The 15,602-nt window shown below is 33.5% G+C and overlaps 3 protein-coding genes across 3 annotated transcripts in view; all 3 read right to left on the bottom strand.

The window, feature by feature from the left end:
- On the bottom strand, window positions 330-1,545 carry LOC104759201 (cytochrome P450 71B2-like). Its single transcript, XM_010482159.1, has 2 exons — window positions 946-1,545; window positions 330-731 (listed from the first exon to the last, which is right to left on the bottom strand). Exons 1-2 carry the CDS (start codon window positions 1,543-1,545, stop codon window positions 330-332), a joined length of 1,002 nt encoding a protein of 333 aa, XP_010480461.1.
- On the bottom strand, window positions 7,439-9,428 carry LOC104755591 (cytochrome P450 71B2-like). Its single transcript, XM_010477996.2, has 2 exons — window positions 8,358-9,428; window positions 7,439-8,186 (listed from the first exon to the last, which is right to left on the bottom strand). Exons 1-2 carry the CDS (start codon window positions 9,069-9,071, stop codon window positions 7,578-7,580), a joined length of 1,323 nt encoding a protein of 440 aa, XP_010476298.1. The 5' UTR covers window positions 9,072-9,428; the 3' UTR covers window positions 7,439-7,577.
- LOC104759200 (cytochrome P450 71B2-like) overlaps window positions 12,328-15,602 on the bottom strand; it is a 5,976-nt gene continuing 2,701 nt past the window's right edge. The window contains exons 2-3 of the mRNA XM_010482158.2: window positions 13,123-13,476; window positions 12,328-12,951 (exon numbers count right to left, since the gene is read on the bottom strand). Coding sequence (XP_010480460.1) covers window positions 12,343-12,951; window positions 13,123-13,476 — 963 coding nt within the window. The 3' untranslated portion in view covers window positions 12,328-12,342. The remainder of the gene's footprint in view (window positions 12,952-13,122; window positions 13,477-15,602) is intronic.

Below are 15,602 nucleotides of genomic sequence, written 5' to 3'. Positions count from 1 at the left end.
ATATCCTTTATATATGATTAATTTTTCAAATAAATAAATATAATTAAAAATAATATAGTAATCATACCTAATGGATATCTACCAAAAAAAAAGAAGAAAGAAAAACACTTTTAATTTCATATAAAAAAGTAATATAGCAATAATAAAGTAGTAAAAACACTTCTTTATCTCTACGTACAATGAGTAAAACACTGATTTATATAAGAAATAAAAACACTTTTTAACTGATAAAATCGAGGAAGATACAACAAACAGTCTTCAACGCCGTGCTTAATTAAAGCTTTCAAACAAAATGACAAATGTTTGAAATTATTTTTTTGACTATTTCGTTAGTGGTGTTTAACGGGAACAAGGAGGAGAGGTTCTTTCTTGAACCGCTCAGGAATGAATTCTTCAGGGTTTTCCCAAATCTTGGGGTCTCGTCCAATCGCCCATACGTTGATGTACATCCACGTTTTTGCAGGGATATCATAGCCTTGGATCGTTAGTTGAGACATTGATTCTCTAGGTATAGATGGAACTGATGGATGCAATCTTAATGTTTCCTTGACTATGAGCTTCAAGTATTCAACTTTCTCTAGGTCTTCTTCAGTGATCTTCTCTCTTTTACCTCCGAGGACAGCTCGAATCTCTTCTTGTGCTTTCTTCATCACTCTTGGGTTTCTAATGAGTTCTGTCATTGCCCAGATCAGAATTATGGCAATTGTATCTATCCCTCCTAGAAAAATATTCTGCATGCATGTAGAGTACGTAGATTCACATATAGTTAGAAAAAAAATATGTGGTTATAGTTAATTAAGCAGTTAATGTTGGAGATGGATACATCATCTTTTTAGCCACTATATATAAAATTCACATGAGTGTTATAGACTATTATAGGACTCGAAAAAAAGAAAGGAGAAAATAAATATTATCGAATGATGCATGATAGAAGGTTTTACGTACCATGAGTACTCCTTTGACTTGATCCATATCAGTAGTTCCATTTTTATCAACCAAATCCAGCATCCCGGTAACGATATCGGCAGAAGGATCTGTACTTTTCGGTCCATCTAATGACTTCAAGTGATCATCAATCACATGTTGGTAAAAATCATCAAGCTCCTTAAACGTTCTCTTTAGTAGTCCTTTTTTCCTTTGGAACAACCAATCTGCAAAGTTTCCTAATTTGCCAGGAAAGAAATCAGAGAAACCAAAATGACATGTGGCTAGGGAGCCTTGTACAACAAGCTTTGCGATTTTCTTCTCGTCAAAAAACTTGTTCGTGTGCAAGTTCTGTCCTAACGCTGATCTGCATAAGATGGTGGCGACGAGACACATAAAAGTCTGGCTTAGATCAACGGCCACGGGAGATTGTTCCAAAGCCGAATTGGATATCTTCTTCACCACGAAATCCATCTCTTCCTCTCTTACGAACTTAAAAGATTGAAGCTTTTTGAAGTTCAAAAGCTCCACCATCGAAACTTTACGATTCTCTCCCCAAGAGTCACTGTAATGTGCAAAAGTGATGTCTTTCAAGTTATACGAGAGTTTACGTGCCGCCATCATCTTTGGTCGACTCAGTGCCGACCCTGACCTAAAGCCAGTAAAGCAAGGGCTTTAGGCGCCAAATACTATAGGTTTTTCTCTTTGATCTTGACTCTCTTGTGCAGGAGTTCAAACCCCACGTGATTTTTTCCCCTGTTTTATCTCAACTACAATATTCTGTTTTATCTAAATTTCTTTATATTACAATTTACATTAACTAACATAATTTTTTTTTCTTTTGACAACGGGTGATGTATGTTTATGTACAATTTTTTTTTTAAACAAGTAAACTTTTTTAGTGATTTTTTCATAGTTATATAATTTTTGGGAAGAAAAAAAATTGAGGTTAAGAGGCAGCATTTTCAAGTATGCTTTAGGCGTCATACAACTACGGGCCGGCACCGTCGACTACATGTCTCAAGATCATTGGTTTTGAGAACTTCTTCAGCTGCTTCTCTTGAGGAGATCACAACAGCTGACGCAAACCCTAGAGGAAGAGCCATCACGGGTCCGTATTTGGCTGACAGCTGATACCACCACCTGTGAGGGACTCCTGTGGAACGGTGCAAGATTCCGAGGATCGGAAGACCCCGAGGGCCCGGAGGAAGTCGAAGATTCGAACTAGGGTTTTTCTTCTTCTTTAGAAAAACAATGGAGAAGAGGGTAAGCAACATACCCATGACAAATAGAGCAAGATCTCCATTTTTCTTTTTGGATCTTAGTTTTGTTTCTATTTTTCTTTTCTTGGACTTGGAAGGGATGCTGATGATTTGTAGCTGCCCTTGAAGACGCTCTTTATAGAAATAATTTGAAGATTATCCAATAAAATGTTACATGTGCGTCAATGGTACTTTTTGTTCTTTAATTTGTGACTGCAAAACGCGCGCGTATATGATAAGAACATTTATACGATACCTATCACAAGACGCTCATTAATAGATCGACAATCCAACCTTTCCAACTGCATTTTTGACCTGCTGTGTTGAAATATACTACAAAATATATGTCGGGACCCAAATATTAATTTATGGGTAAATCTAGGGATAAATATATTTTCCTAATTTAGTAATAATTTTCTTAAAACATATATTTAAAAATAAGACTGTTGTTGGCAGCAGGTCACTCTTGGCAGCCTATGGATTGTCGTCGCAAACTGGGTGTCGTCCAACATATAACTATGTACAAAACTACAAAATTTGAATTAAATAAATATTACATAATTATTTGTTGGATCATATGAACTAAATATAATGATGATTTTACTAAAAAAATAAGCTAGTTTTACAATAACTTGCATATATATACGGGATATTACCACGAAAGAGAAACATGTTTTGTTAGGAAAAAAAAGGTAAGAGAAATATCCACACCAAAGTCTCTGGCCGACAGCGTTTTAATTCGATAGCGTTTTTGATTTCCGATCACTCATTAGTATAGTCTATATATAGTCTATTGAGATAAGTAATATTAACTTTTTAATTATCATTACGAATCAAGATCATCTAATGCTCTATCATTGAGATCTATATATCATGCATGGTAGCTAGAATCGTTTCATTATTTATGCTGCGTTATTAGTTTTGTTTGGTAGTTCAATGGTTTAAGTTGGTTCAGCAAATCGCGGTTGTTAGTAAAGTTTATAAATTCATCTCATGGCTTATTATTGTTTATTTCTTTGAACACACATGGTTTAATTGATTAGTTTATTGTTTTATTTGATATAATATATATATATATATATATTCGTATAGCCATGACTGATGCTTTACATAAAGTTTATAAACTAATCTCATGGCTTATTAATTATTGTTTATTTCTTTGAACACCACATGGTTTAATTGATTGGTATATTGTTTTATTGCATTAGTATATATATATATATATATATATATATATATATATAATCGTATAATATACTCGTACCAGATAACTGATGCTTTACAATCATCTCGGTAATATTGTTTCGATTTAACATGTTTAGTTTTAGAATTTTATGTCAAAACATGAGTTGACGATTTATTTGTGATTAATTGAGTTGTCAAAAAAAAAATTAGTTATGTTTTTTTCTTTTTCTGTTGACAAAATTGAGTTATGTTTATGTTTTGTTATTTTATTACTTGTATTATCTAAAAGATGAATAATATGGTATACTACATATATTGGTGTCAAAATGGTTAACCCAATCCAATTCAACTTATTATCCAATGAGTTAAAAGTTAAGTGAGTGAATGAATTGACTCAATTGATTTAACAATTCTGTTGGATCAACCCATGAATCCATTTAGTTAAATGAGTTATATGAATAATTAGGTTGATCCACTACAATATAAATTAATTATATTTAATAGAAAATAATTATAATTAATCTTTATTATCATTTTCACCATCATTATCATTATCACCATCACATAACTTTTACTGGAAATTTAAGGAGAAATAATCCGATTTTGTATTTTTGGCGAAAAATTATGGTTAACGTTTTTGGTGGAAAAATTATGGGTTTGAGTTTTTGATGGAAAATTTATGGCGTTCCAGTTGTAGTTTACATATATTGAAAAACCTCACACTTTGTTATGAATATGATATGTTAAGCTATTCCATAGGAGAATGGGTCAGAGCCGATTCCGACACTTTCTTCACCACAAAATCGACCTCTTCCTCTCTTATATACCTAAAAGATTGAACCTTTTTAGAGCTAAAAAGCTCAATGACAGCGAGTTTTCGCACTTCTGGCCAATATTCATCGTATGGTGAGAAAGTGATGTCTTTGAAAATTGAAACCGTAAGAGAGTTTTCCGGTCCAACGACTTTGGTGGGCTGCAATATTCCAAGTCATGGGTTTTGAGAACTGCTTCAGCTGCTTCGCTCGATGAGATCACTACAACTGGAACGAATCCGAGACGAAGAAGTATCCACTGGTGCAAGTTTGGAAAGATTAATTTATCTCATGGCTTCAGAAAGATTAATGATAACAAAAGTAAAAAATGAAACTAAGAAGAAACAGAGCAAGATCGACATTTTTCTCTGTTTTTTTTGTTTCCCCCTATTTTTGGCTCTGTTTCTTGGAGATTTTGAGTTTACAACTTCGAAGAGCCTTCTTTATATGATGAGGAGATCGATACGATAAAGTGGTTGTGAAGGCGTAACATAAGTTACAAGATTTGTGGAAATGATCTACCTTCGTTGAAACCAAGAATGTGGCAGAGGCATCATCGAGTCTTGTGGTCCAAAATTCACGTGTCGTAATACGATTTGTTCTCATTGATTGTCAGCGGATAAGCGGTCACTGATTGATTTTTTTTTCTTTATCTTGTCAACGATTGTATAGTTTTTAATTTGTTATATAATTTATTTAGGTAGGATGTGATATTGGAAAATTTGATAGATTTTGATTAGATTTCATTGTGATTAATTAGTTTTTTATGATATGTAGAACGACTTTCTTTGAAATTTTAATACAGTAGTTAATAAGACGTTTGTGTCACATGCGGAACATGGATTTTTAATCTCACACATAAACTCACTAACAGACAAAGCATAATCTAAGGAACACAAGCGGTTTTAACGAGTTCCCTGCTAACGACGTCTCGTGAGGGATCGGTGCCCTCAAACATCCACTAAATATCAAGAGATACATACAAGTGCTTATGCAGTTCTCTCACATCCTCACGATTACAAACCAATCGTGTTACAAAGAAGAAGAATAGAGAACCCTCTAACCCTAAGATGAACTACTCTCACCATCATCTCTCTCTTTCTCTATTTTTTACACACAAAGAAATCTGAAAACGGATCAGATCGTACAACACCAAGCAAGCTTCTCTTTATACTGTTTCTGATTGCAGAGTCGGTAACGACTCAAAACAAGACTAATCAGCTCCTCTTATATGATGACAGTGTCACCACTTATTAAGCTCCTTTCAAAGTCTCCACTTCCAACAGAGTGTTTGTCTTTCCTTTAATACTGAAACCTTCTGCATCAACTAGAACGTTTGACACAGTTAAGTTGATTCTTGTGCTTCCTTACTCTGCAATCTGATTTTCCTTCTTCTGCTTCAAGCTGTCTTCAAGCTTCTAACTGAGCTTCTCCAAGCTGAGTTAAAGTAGTCTTAAGGTTGAATCATATCTTTACAGTTTGGGGTACGTGATTGTCAAATTTATTAGAAAAAAAGCGTCAAAGATAAATGTCTCAAATAAATATGTCTTTGAGAGTTTCTAAAGTAGTACTACTAGTACTTAACATTAATGTCAGTGGCTGATGTTGTTGAGAACTGTAGATCTGTTCGAATCCGATTAATTTTCTCCTTAGAGGTAGCAACAACATGTTTGTTGACGACACACATTACCATTATCATGACATTCATATTTCAAATATGTCAACCATTAGATCCTAATTTCCTTGCATTATTACATTTCTATATTACTAGTAATTAAGTAGTTTAACTATTACATAACGTATGTTTTTATTTTGTATCCTACTATTTTTCATGTAGATAGATCATCTAGTTATCGAATTGTTTATATGTTTACATATTTGACTAAAAAAAAAAAGTTTACATATAAGTACAATTTTATTTAAACTTTATATCATTAATTGTTTAGCATGTTAAATTTTAATATACACGTGTAAAAAAATATGGAATGAATTTTCAAAAATTTCTTATAACGAACTTTGACATTTGTCAGTTCATTTCCTGCCATTTATTATATGCAAATGTTAGGATGATTAAACCAAAGTAGTAAGTAAGATTGGAAAAGAAGAAGAAGAGTCAAATATAGTAAGCTTGGTTTCGCGTCAAAGCATTAGCCTCATCGTTCTCTACGTGGATGGGATCTGATGTAGGAGTAGTTTATGTCTCCCCATCACTCTCTACGTGGCATTCCCTAATGGGTTTTGTACCCAACTCTTCAAAATCTCAGGTTTATTATACTTTATACACTACTACTAATGCTAAGATCAAATTCATTATTTTACTTTTGGACAATTTTATGGCTATAAGTTTAGTGAATTCGATATTTTAAGAATCCAAAAAGAACCTTTCGATCTTAGTATTCAAAACCAAGTTAATTTTACGCACATTCTCTTGCAAAACATCTGCTTCAATTTTTTTTTTTTGCACGTATTCATGCATAGGCTTTGTTCCGTTCACACCGAGTCAAGAAGTCAAAACACTCTCTCCACGTCATCAGAAATCACTTTACCACCGCCACTAAATTTATCAAACTCCCAGTTTAGTAATATAAGAAGAAATTTTTGAATATAATAATCAATGAAAAAAACAAAATGTCTTGATATATACAGTTCAAATATTGTTTATACTTTATACTGTTATGTAACTAACCAAATAATTTTAAAAGTTTTTATAAAACTCTAAAAACGTTGGGTCCAGATCAGCTACTTTATTAACAAATATTATTATAAGTTTCCATGTCGGAAACAAGATCTAAAAAGCAAAAACGAAATCTCTCACCTTTTAATATTCATTATGGCCAACTCCTTGATTCAGCACTCACGGGTTGTTTTGTTAGTCGATAATCTTCTAACGTGTTGTTGTTGTAGTCTTGTCGCTCACGGGTTTAACAAAGATATTTTTATATTTTACGTAATTATTAAGGCGGAGAGTTATGAAGGGTCCAAATTGTAAGTTGTGACTGAGTTTCAATAATTGAATACGTACTAACGAAGATTAATAGGGTTGCGATTTTTTGGGGTTTATCATCATATGAATAATATGAAGAACGTGAACATGAACGTCCGCCTTTTTGCAGTATGTCGCTTCATCTGTAGAAGAGACAGATGATCAATTAATTTGTATAAATAAATAGGAAAGCTACAAAACAACCCTCCATCATCACTACAAAAACCAAATATATATTCTTCTTTATTATTGGGTGAATATCCAGTTTCATATAGGAAGAAATAAAAACACTTTTATTATTGATAAAAATCGTGAAAGATACAACAAACATTAATATCTTCAACGGTATACTTAATTAAAGATTTCAAACAAAATGACAAATTGTTTGAAAATATTTTTCTGACGATCTCGTTAATGGTGTTTAGCGGGAACAAGGACGAGAGGTACTTTCTTGTAAAAGGAGATATTTCCAATATCTCCCATATCAATGTCTTCGGCGACCACACCATCGGGTAAGCTCCAGTCAAAGAAGTAAAGCATATTCAAGAGCCCAAATTCTATTGTACTGCTGGCAAATGAAACCGCGGGACAGAGTCTCCGACCAGAACCAAAGGGTAACAACTCATAGTGTTGTCCCTTGAAATGGACATCACTATCCATGAACCGCTCAGGGATGAATTCTTCAGGGTTTTCCCAAACCTTGGCCTCTCGTCCAATCGCCCATACGTTGATGTAGATCCGCGTGTTTGCAGGGATATCATAGCCTTGGATCTTTATTGGACACATCGATTCTCTAGGTATAGTTGGAACTGATGGATGCAATCTGAATGTTTCCTTGACTATGAGCTTCAAGTATTCGACTTTCTCTAAGTCTTCTTCCGTGAGCTTCTCTCTTTTCTCTCCGAGGACAGACCGAATCTCTTCTTGTGCTTTCTTCATCGCCCTTGGGTGTCTAATGAGTTCTGTCATTGCCCATATCAGAATTATGGCAACTGTATCTATCCCTCCTAGAAAAAGATTCTGCATGCATATGGTCAACACCCAGATTAAACTTATGTAGCGTAGATTACATATAGCTAGCGTTATAAGAAAAAATATATATGTGGTTGACCCACCAAAAAAAAAAAGAAAAAGAGAGAAAAGAAATGTATTATTGAATGATATGCATGAAATATATAAGGTTTTACGTACCATGAGTACTCCTTTGACTTGATCCAAGTTGCGTTTGGAGCCAGGAGTTCCATTTTTATCAACCAAATTCAGCATCCCGGAAACGATATCGGCAGAAGGATCTGTACCTTTGGGTCCATCTGATGACTTCAAGTGATCATCAATCACATGTTGGTAAAAGTCATCAAGCTCCTTAAACATTTTCTCTAGTATCACTCTTTTTCTTTGGAGCAACCAATCTGCAAAGTTTCCTAGTTTACCAGGATAGAAATCAGCGACACCAAATTCACCTGTGGCTAGGGAGCCTTCCATAACAAGCTGTATGATTCTCTCCTCGTCGAAAAACTTGTTCGTGTGCAAGTTCTGTCCTAACGATGATCTACATAAGATGTGGGAGACGAGGCCCATAGATATGTTGTTTATATCCACGGGAGATTGTTCCAAAGCCGAATTGGATATCCTCTTCACCATGAAATCCATCTCTTCCTCCTTTAAAGACTTAAAAGTTTGAAGCTTCTTGAAGTTCAAAAGCTCCACCATCGAGACTTTACGGTTCTCTTTCCAAGTATCAGTGAACTGTGCAAAAGTGATATCTTTAAAGTTATACGAGAGTCTCCTCGCCCCCAACATCTGTGGTCGAGTACATGTCTCAACATCTTTGGTTTTGAGAACTTCTTCAGCCGCTTCGCTTGAGGAGATCACAACAGCTGTCGTTATCCCTAGAGGAAGAGCCATCACGGGTCCGTGTTTGAGTGACAGCTGATGAAACCACTTGTGAGGGATTCCTGTGAATTGGTGCAAGATTCCGATGAGCGGGAGACCCCTAGGGCCCGGAGGAAGTCGTTGATTCTTCTTCTTTAGAAATACAAAGGAGAAGAGGGCAAGCAACAAAACCCAGGACAAATAGATCAAGATCTCCANCCATTTTTTTTTTTTTTTTTTGGATCTTGGTTTTGTATTTGTATGTTTCTACTTTTTTCTCTTGGACTTGGAAGTGATGTTGATGATTAGTAGCTGCCCTTGAAGATGCTCTTTATAGAAACATTTGAAGATTATTCTATAAAATGTCACATGCGCCTCGATGATAATTTTTGTTTTATTAATTTGTGACAGCAAAATGCGTATATGATAATTAGAACATTTATATTATATGTATCACGAGAAACGCTTATTATTGGGGGTTCCCGTTTTATAATATCATCTACCTCTTCAACGTACTGAATCTTTGACCGGCTGTGTTGAAACTTGAAATATTAAAACTACAGTATATGTTCCACATGATAACGTTTTTTTTTTTTTTTTTTGTCGGCTGATAACGTTTAATATAAAAATATATATGTTAATGGCTTACAACACATGATTAATATAAAAGATATTAAAATATATATATATATATATGTAATGACTCAGACGTTTATCGACCAATTTTCAACAGAGACAAAAAGCTAATTATATAATAATATTGCATAAGTTTAGCGTTCCAAAATTAGTAATTGACATAATCGCAACATTTTTTATTTTAATGCAGATAGAAATAACTATTCTAATTAGATTTTGATATATGCTATCATATAACAAAAATTACAACTATTCTCCATTAAAAACAAAAATAAAATATTTCTATTTGTAAGTATATAATTAAAATAGACTTCAAATAAAACAAGAAAATTTTATATAAATAAAATTATTATTATATAGAAAACTTGTTTTAAAAATTAATAATTATATAGTAGTATAATATGCATGAGTCAATTCTATTTATAATTTCTGATATAAATTAATTGTAGTATTTTGCAGATTATTTATGTTAATGTTTACTTGCAGTTTTGATGAATTAATTTAATATATATATATATATATATATACATATATAGTATCAATCATGGATCTGTTCTTCGTTGATGACGATTTCTGATTAAACAAGAATATCATGTATCAGTCCATCCTATCTCTTCGTAGTATTTTATTTGCAGCTTCATGATTTTTATAATTATCGACCATAAAGACTAAACTAAAAAAAAAAAAAATTATGTATAATCGTTATTTAATTTAGTTGACAATTTCCGATGACGTTCCTATCGAGAAAATTATCATGAAAGAGAAACATGTTCGTTAGGAAATTGACAAAATGCTAACTTTAAGATATCTACACCAAAATCCTTTTTGACTTACCATTATTTACTCCCTTCGTTTTTTTTTTTAACACATTCATTTTTCATTAATTTGAAACCGATAATACAAATGTATCCATGAGCATATACAATAAAGTTCCGCATACCATACAACCAAAACTTAAGAATAACGAAATATATGAGAGAGTGAAAAAATACGTTGCCTTCTGACATAGGTAAGCCTTACACGCTAACAGATTATACGATCTGTTATTTTCCTTCACCATCTTCGTCGTTACTATAATTTGATCTTTTTGTTGGGCTATCTTTCTTCTTATGTAGCACCAAATTTTATGAAAATCAAAAGGTTGTGATCCATCAATTACATCGCTAACCACACAAACATTTCCATCTCCCGCATCAGCCGATGGTGTTATTTTGGTTGTAAATAGCACCCATGAGAAGTTCATAATATCGATTCCTTTGTTGATATTCTTCGGTGGCCGTAAATGAATGGTTCTTGTAGATGACTTTGAAACCCAATACCACCAAAACATACTTGAAAGTATGTTCCACAATATAGCATGATAAATCTCCAGCAGACAAACCATGTACATGAGATGGAATAAATTTTCTCGGATCCATTTTGACGAGATGAGAAAACACAACCACAACAACCATAATCCATCATAGGTTAACCGCAATGTATCTTTGGATTCATAGATAGCATCGTCATATCCAAAGAGACCAAGTAGCGGAACAAAACTTTTTGGGCACCGAGATAAAAAACCATCAACATCAAAGAATTTCATCACCTTTAGGAGTGAGTGTGAGAGCATCATAACCGCAGACCAGAGGAAGGTAAGATGTTTAACGATAAGATCTGATTGAGTCTTATGGTCATCATCATCTAATCCAATAAATGATTCGCTGGGATCCCAAATTCGAGATTGAAAAACATCCCTCAAAAAGGATTTCATTACAAAAGAGAATCGACAAAGCGGATGAGGAACTATTTCAATCAAAGAACAAGGGACACGGTTTGAGCACACCGTCAGCGGAAAGGCATCGTCACACCACCGGAAGACTCGCCGGATTGTGGTCGGAAAGAAACTCATCCTAAAGAAGAGAAAAATCATGAAGAATTGAAGCAAAAGAGCCAATGGAATTTCAGAAATCATTGACCAAATTATTAGGGATTTGTAAAACAAACAGAGATTTGAAACAAAACAAAAGGAAATCACCGACCGACGTCAACGAAGTCGACGCCGGCCGGGAAACACTTGGACAGGGAAGGTTTGCCGGAGATAAGTTATTTGGAACTGTCGCTTGTCGAAGAGAGATAAGAGAGGATGAAGTAAGAGAAGAAATTTAATTTAATTTTTTGTTACTCCCTTCGTTTTTAAATTATTATTGTTTAACGTTTTTTAAATTAACTAAGAAAACAACTAAATTTTCTGTTTCAGTTTTTTTTTAATATACATTCTATTTTTTAGTCAAAACACTAACAACAGTTAAAATGAAAATGATATTTTTACCAATGTATTGGAAATCTAAAACAATAATTATTATAAAAATAAAAATTTTATAGTACTAGAATGACAACAACAAAAACTGGAACGAATATATATTAGCACTATAGAGATAAGTACTAGTAGTATTAATCTTATTATTATTACGAATCATAATTATCTAATAAAAGTACCGAGGATTGAGTTGTTTCTAACATTGTAGAAGTAATTAAGTCTTTCATATGTAGTAAGAAATAAAAATACTTTTATTAATTATAAAATCGATAAAGATACAACAAACAATATCTTCAACGGTGTACTTAATTAAAAGCCTTCAAACAAAATGACAAATGTTTGAAATTAATTATTTTTGTGACGATCTCGTTAAATGTGTTTAACGGGAACAAGGAGGAGAGGTACTTTCTTGTAAAAGGAGATATTTCCAATATCTCCCATATCAATGTCTTCGGCGACCACACCATCGGGTAAGCTCCAGTCAAAGAAGTAAAGCATATTCAAGAGCCCAAATTCTATTGTACTGCTGGCAAATGAAACCGCGGGACAGAGTCTCCGACCAGAACCAAAGGGTAACAACTCATAGTGTTGTCCCTTGAAATGGACATCACTATCCATGAACCGCTCAGGGATGAATTCTTCAGGGTTTTCCCAAACCTTGGCCTCTCGTCCAATCGCCCATACGTTGATGTAGATCCGCGTGTTTGCAGGGATATCATAGCCTTGGATCTTTATTGGACACATCGATTCTCTAGGTATAGTTGGAACTGATGGATGCAATCTGAATGTTTCCTTGACTATGAGCTTCAAGTATTCGACTTTCTCTAAGTCTTCTTCCGTGAGCTTCTCTCTTTTCTCTCCGAGGACAGACCGAATCTCTTCTTGTGCTTTCTTCATCGCCCTTGGGTGTCTAATGAGTTCTGTCATTGCCCATATCAGAATTATGGCAACTGTATCTATCCCTCCTAGAAAAAGATTCTGCATGCATATGGTCAACACCCAGATTAAACTTATGTAGCGTAGATTACATATAGCTAGCGTTATAAGAAAAAATATATATGTGGTTGACCCACCAAAAAAAAAAAGAAAAAGAGAGAAAAGAAATGTATTATTGAATGATATGCATGAAATATATAAGGTTTTACGTACCATGAGTACTCCTTTGACTTGATCCAAGTTGCGTTTGGAGCCAGGAGTTCCATTTTTACCAACCAAATTCAGCATCCCGGAAACGATATCGGCAGAAGGATCTGTACCTCTGGGTCCATCTAATGACTTCAAGTGATCATCAATCACATGTTGGTAAAAATCGTCAAGCTCCTTAAACATTTTCTCTAGTATAACTCGTTTTCTTTGGAGCAACCAATCTGCAAAGTTTCCTAGTTTGCCAGGATAGAAATCAGCGACACCAAATTCACCTGTGGCTAGGGAGCCTTCCATAACAAGCTGTATGATTTTCTCCTCGTCGAAAAATTTGTTCGTGTGCAAGTTCTGTCCTAAACACTACAATAAAAAGTGAATATTGTTACCAATTCAATGGTCATAATATATTAATTTTTGGTCACAAATACTTTATTGTGACGAAAATGAAACGGATTGAAGAAGGTCACAATAAAATGGTCACAAATGGGTATAAGTCACAAAAAAGTCATAAACAGTTGTGACGTTTTTGAAGTAACAATTCGTCACAAGTTGTAACGATAATTGAATAGTCATAAAAAAGTTGCAATTTATGACGGTTAATAGAGTCACAAATATGACACAAAATATGACCCAAAAAATGTCATATATTTGTTACAAATTAGTACTATTTTAAGTCACTACGTTGTGACTTTTTGCCACCAAAATACAATCACAAACTAGACACAATTAGTGACTCGATTAGAGACACTCAACCATCACTATTTTAATTTTTATTTATTTAATTTTTAATTTTTATTTTTATTTTTTGTTTTTTTTAATTACCATAATTTGTATTTATTTGTGACATTTCACGTTCCTAGATTTCTTTTTTAAATATTAAATCCATTCACCATATTTCAACAACTATATAATTTTAGAATAAAACATGAAAACTAAAAATAATATGCAAACGATAATATATAGATAACAAACTAACATCCAAATACAAAGTTATACATAAACACAACTGAAAGGAAATATAAACCAAGCATAAAGTTAATCCATAAACATAACTGAAAGGAAATACAAACAAACCATAGTAGTTAGATAAAGGTGGATGGTCTTGGTAGTGGTGTTGGATTTAGACATTTTGACTTGCAAAAGATTCAACAAGTTTCTCCATAGCTTCAAGTCTTTTCTGGATTTGCTGATTTTTTTCAAAGTTTTTTTTCAGATCAGTTTCCATCTCCTGCATCCGATGTGTTATTGTCTCTATTTCTTCACCAAATTGTGGTACACTTGAAGAGACACCAACAGATGGTCTCCAAGTCCAAAGATATGACCATGTTTAGATGATCCAGCAGCCTAGAAATAAAAAATAAATACATAAGCTATCATACACCAAACCAATACACACATAACTCACGACCAACCAATAACATATATGGTGACTAAAAAATTTGCTCACGACCAAACAGACAACTCACGACCAAACAACTCACGCCCAATACACCAACCGTACGTAACTCAAACCAAACAATAAAACACATGCATCTCACGATAAATCTGAAGTACATAATTGCATAAACCGTTAGAAACGTTTGAGGCAGTGAAAAATTAGAAGCATAGGGGTATGCATGACAAACCAGGTCGTGAAAACATGTCAAGCCAACTTCACTCAGTGATGGAATGCGTCTCCGAGGAATAAAGTATCTGTCAAGATAACCAAAGACCCTGATTAACCTGTGGAGCAGAATTTAATTGTTCTACATAAACTGTGATAGTAATTTAGCGAGAAAACTAAAAACTTTGATTTAGTCATGGATCCAAAATACCTCTCGTAATTCTGTCTAAGAATTTGATTATATCATCTTCAATATCCATGTTTCTCTCGCTCCTACAAACATACCTAGACCAATTATTCTTGTTATTGAAAATCTATATATTGAGAAAAGTGGCAAAGTACTCACTGTAATTAGGATTTTGAACCTAGGAGGAGGATGATCATACTTTTTGCGATCGATTGAAAAAAATTATGATGTGTGTGTGTCAAATCCATTAAATATGNTTGTGACTTTTTGCCACCAAAATACAATCACAAACTAGACACAATTAGTGACTCGATTAGAGACACACAACCGTCACTATTTGTTTTTTTTAATTTTTTTTTTTAATTTTAATTTTTTTTAATTACCATAATTTGTATTTATTTGTGACATTTCACGTTCCTAGATTTTTTTAAAATATTAAATCTATTCACCATATTTCAACAAATATATAATTTTAGAATAAAACATGAAAACTAAAAATAATATGCAAACGATAATATATAGAAAACAAACTAACATCCAAATACAAAGTTGATACATAAACACAACTGAAAGGAAATATAAACCAAGCACAAAGTTAATCCATAAACATAACTGAAAGGAAATACAAACAAACCATAGTAGTTAGATAAAGGTGGATGGTCTTGGTAGTGGTGTTGGATTTAGACATTTTGACTT

The sequence above is a fragment of the Camelina sativa genome, chromosome 17, assembly GCF_000633955.1.
Source record: "Camelina sativa cultivar DH55 chromosome 17, Cs, whole genome shotgun sequence".
Lineage (NCBI taxonomy): Eukaryota > Viridiplantae > Streptophyta > Magnoliopsida > Brassicales > Brassicaceae > Camelina > Camelina sativa.
The sequence above is the reverse complement of the archived record's forward strand: the minus strand, read 5'-3'. Positions and strand labels throughout refer to the sequence as shown.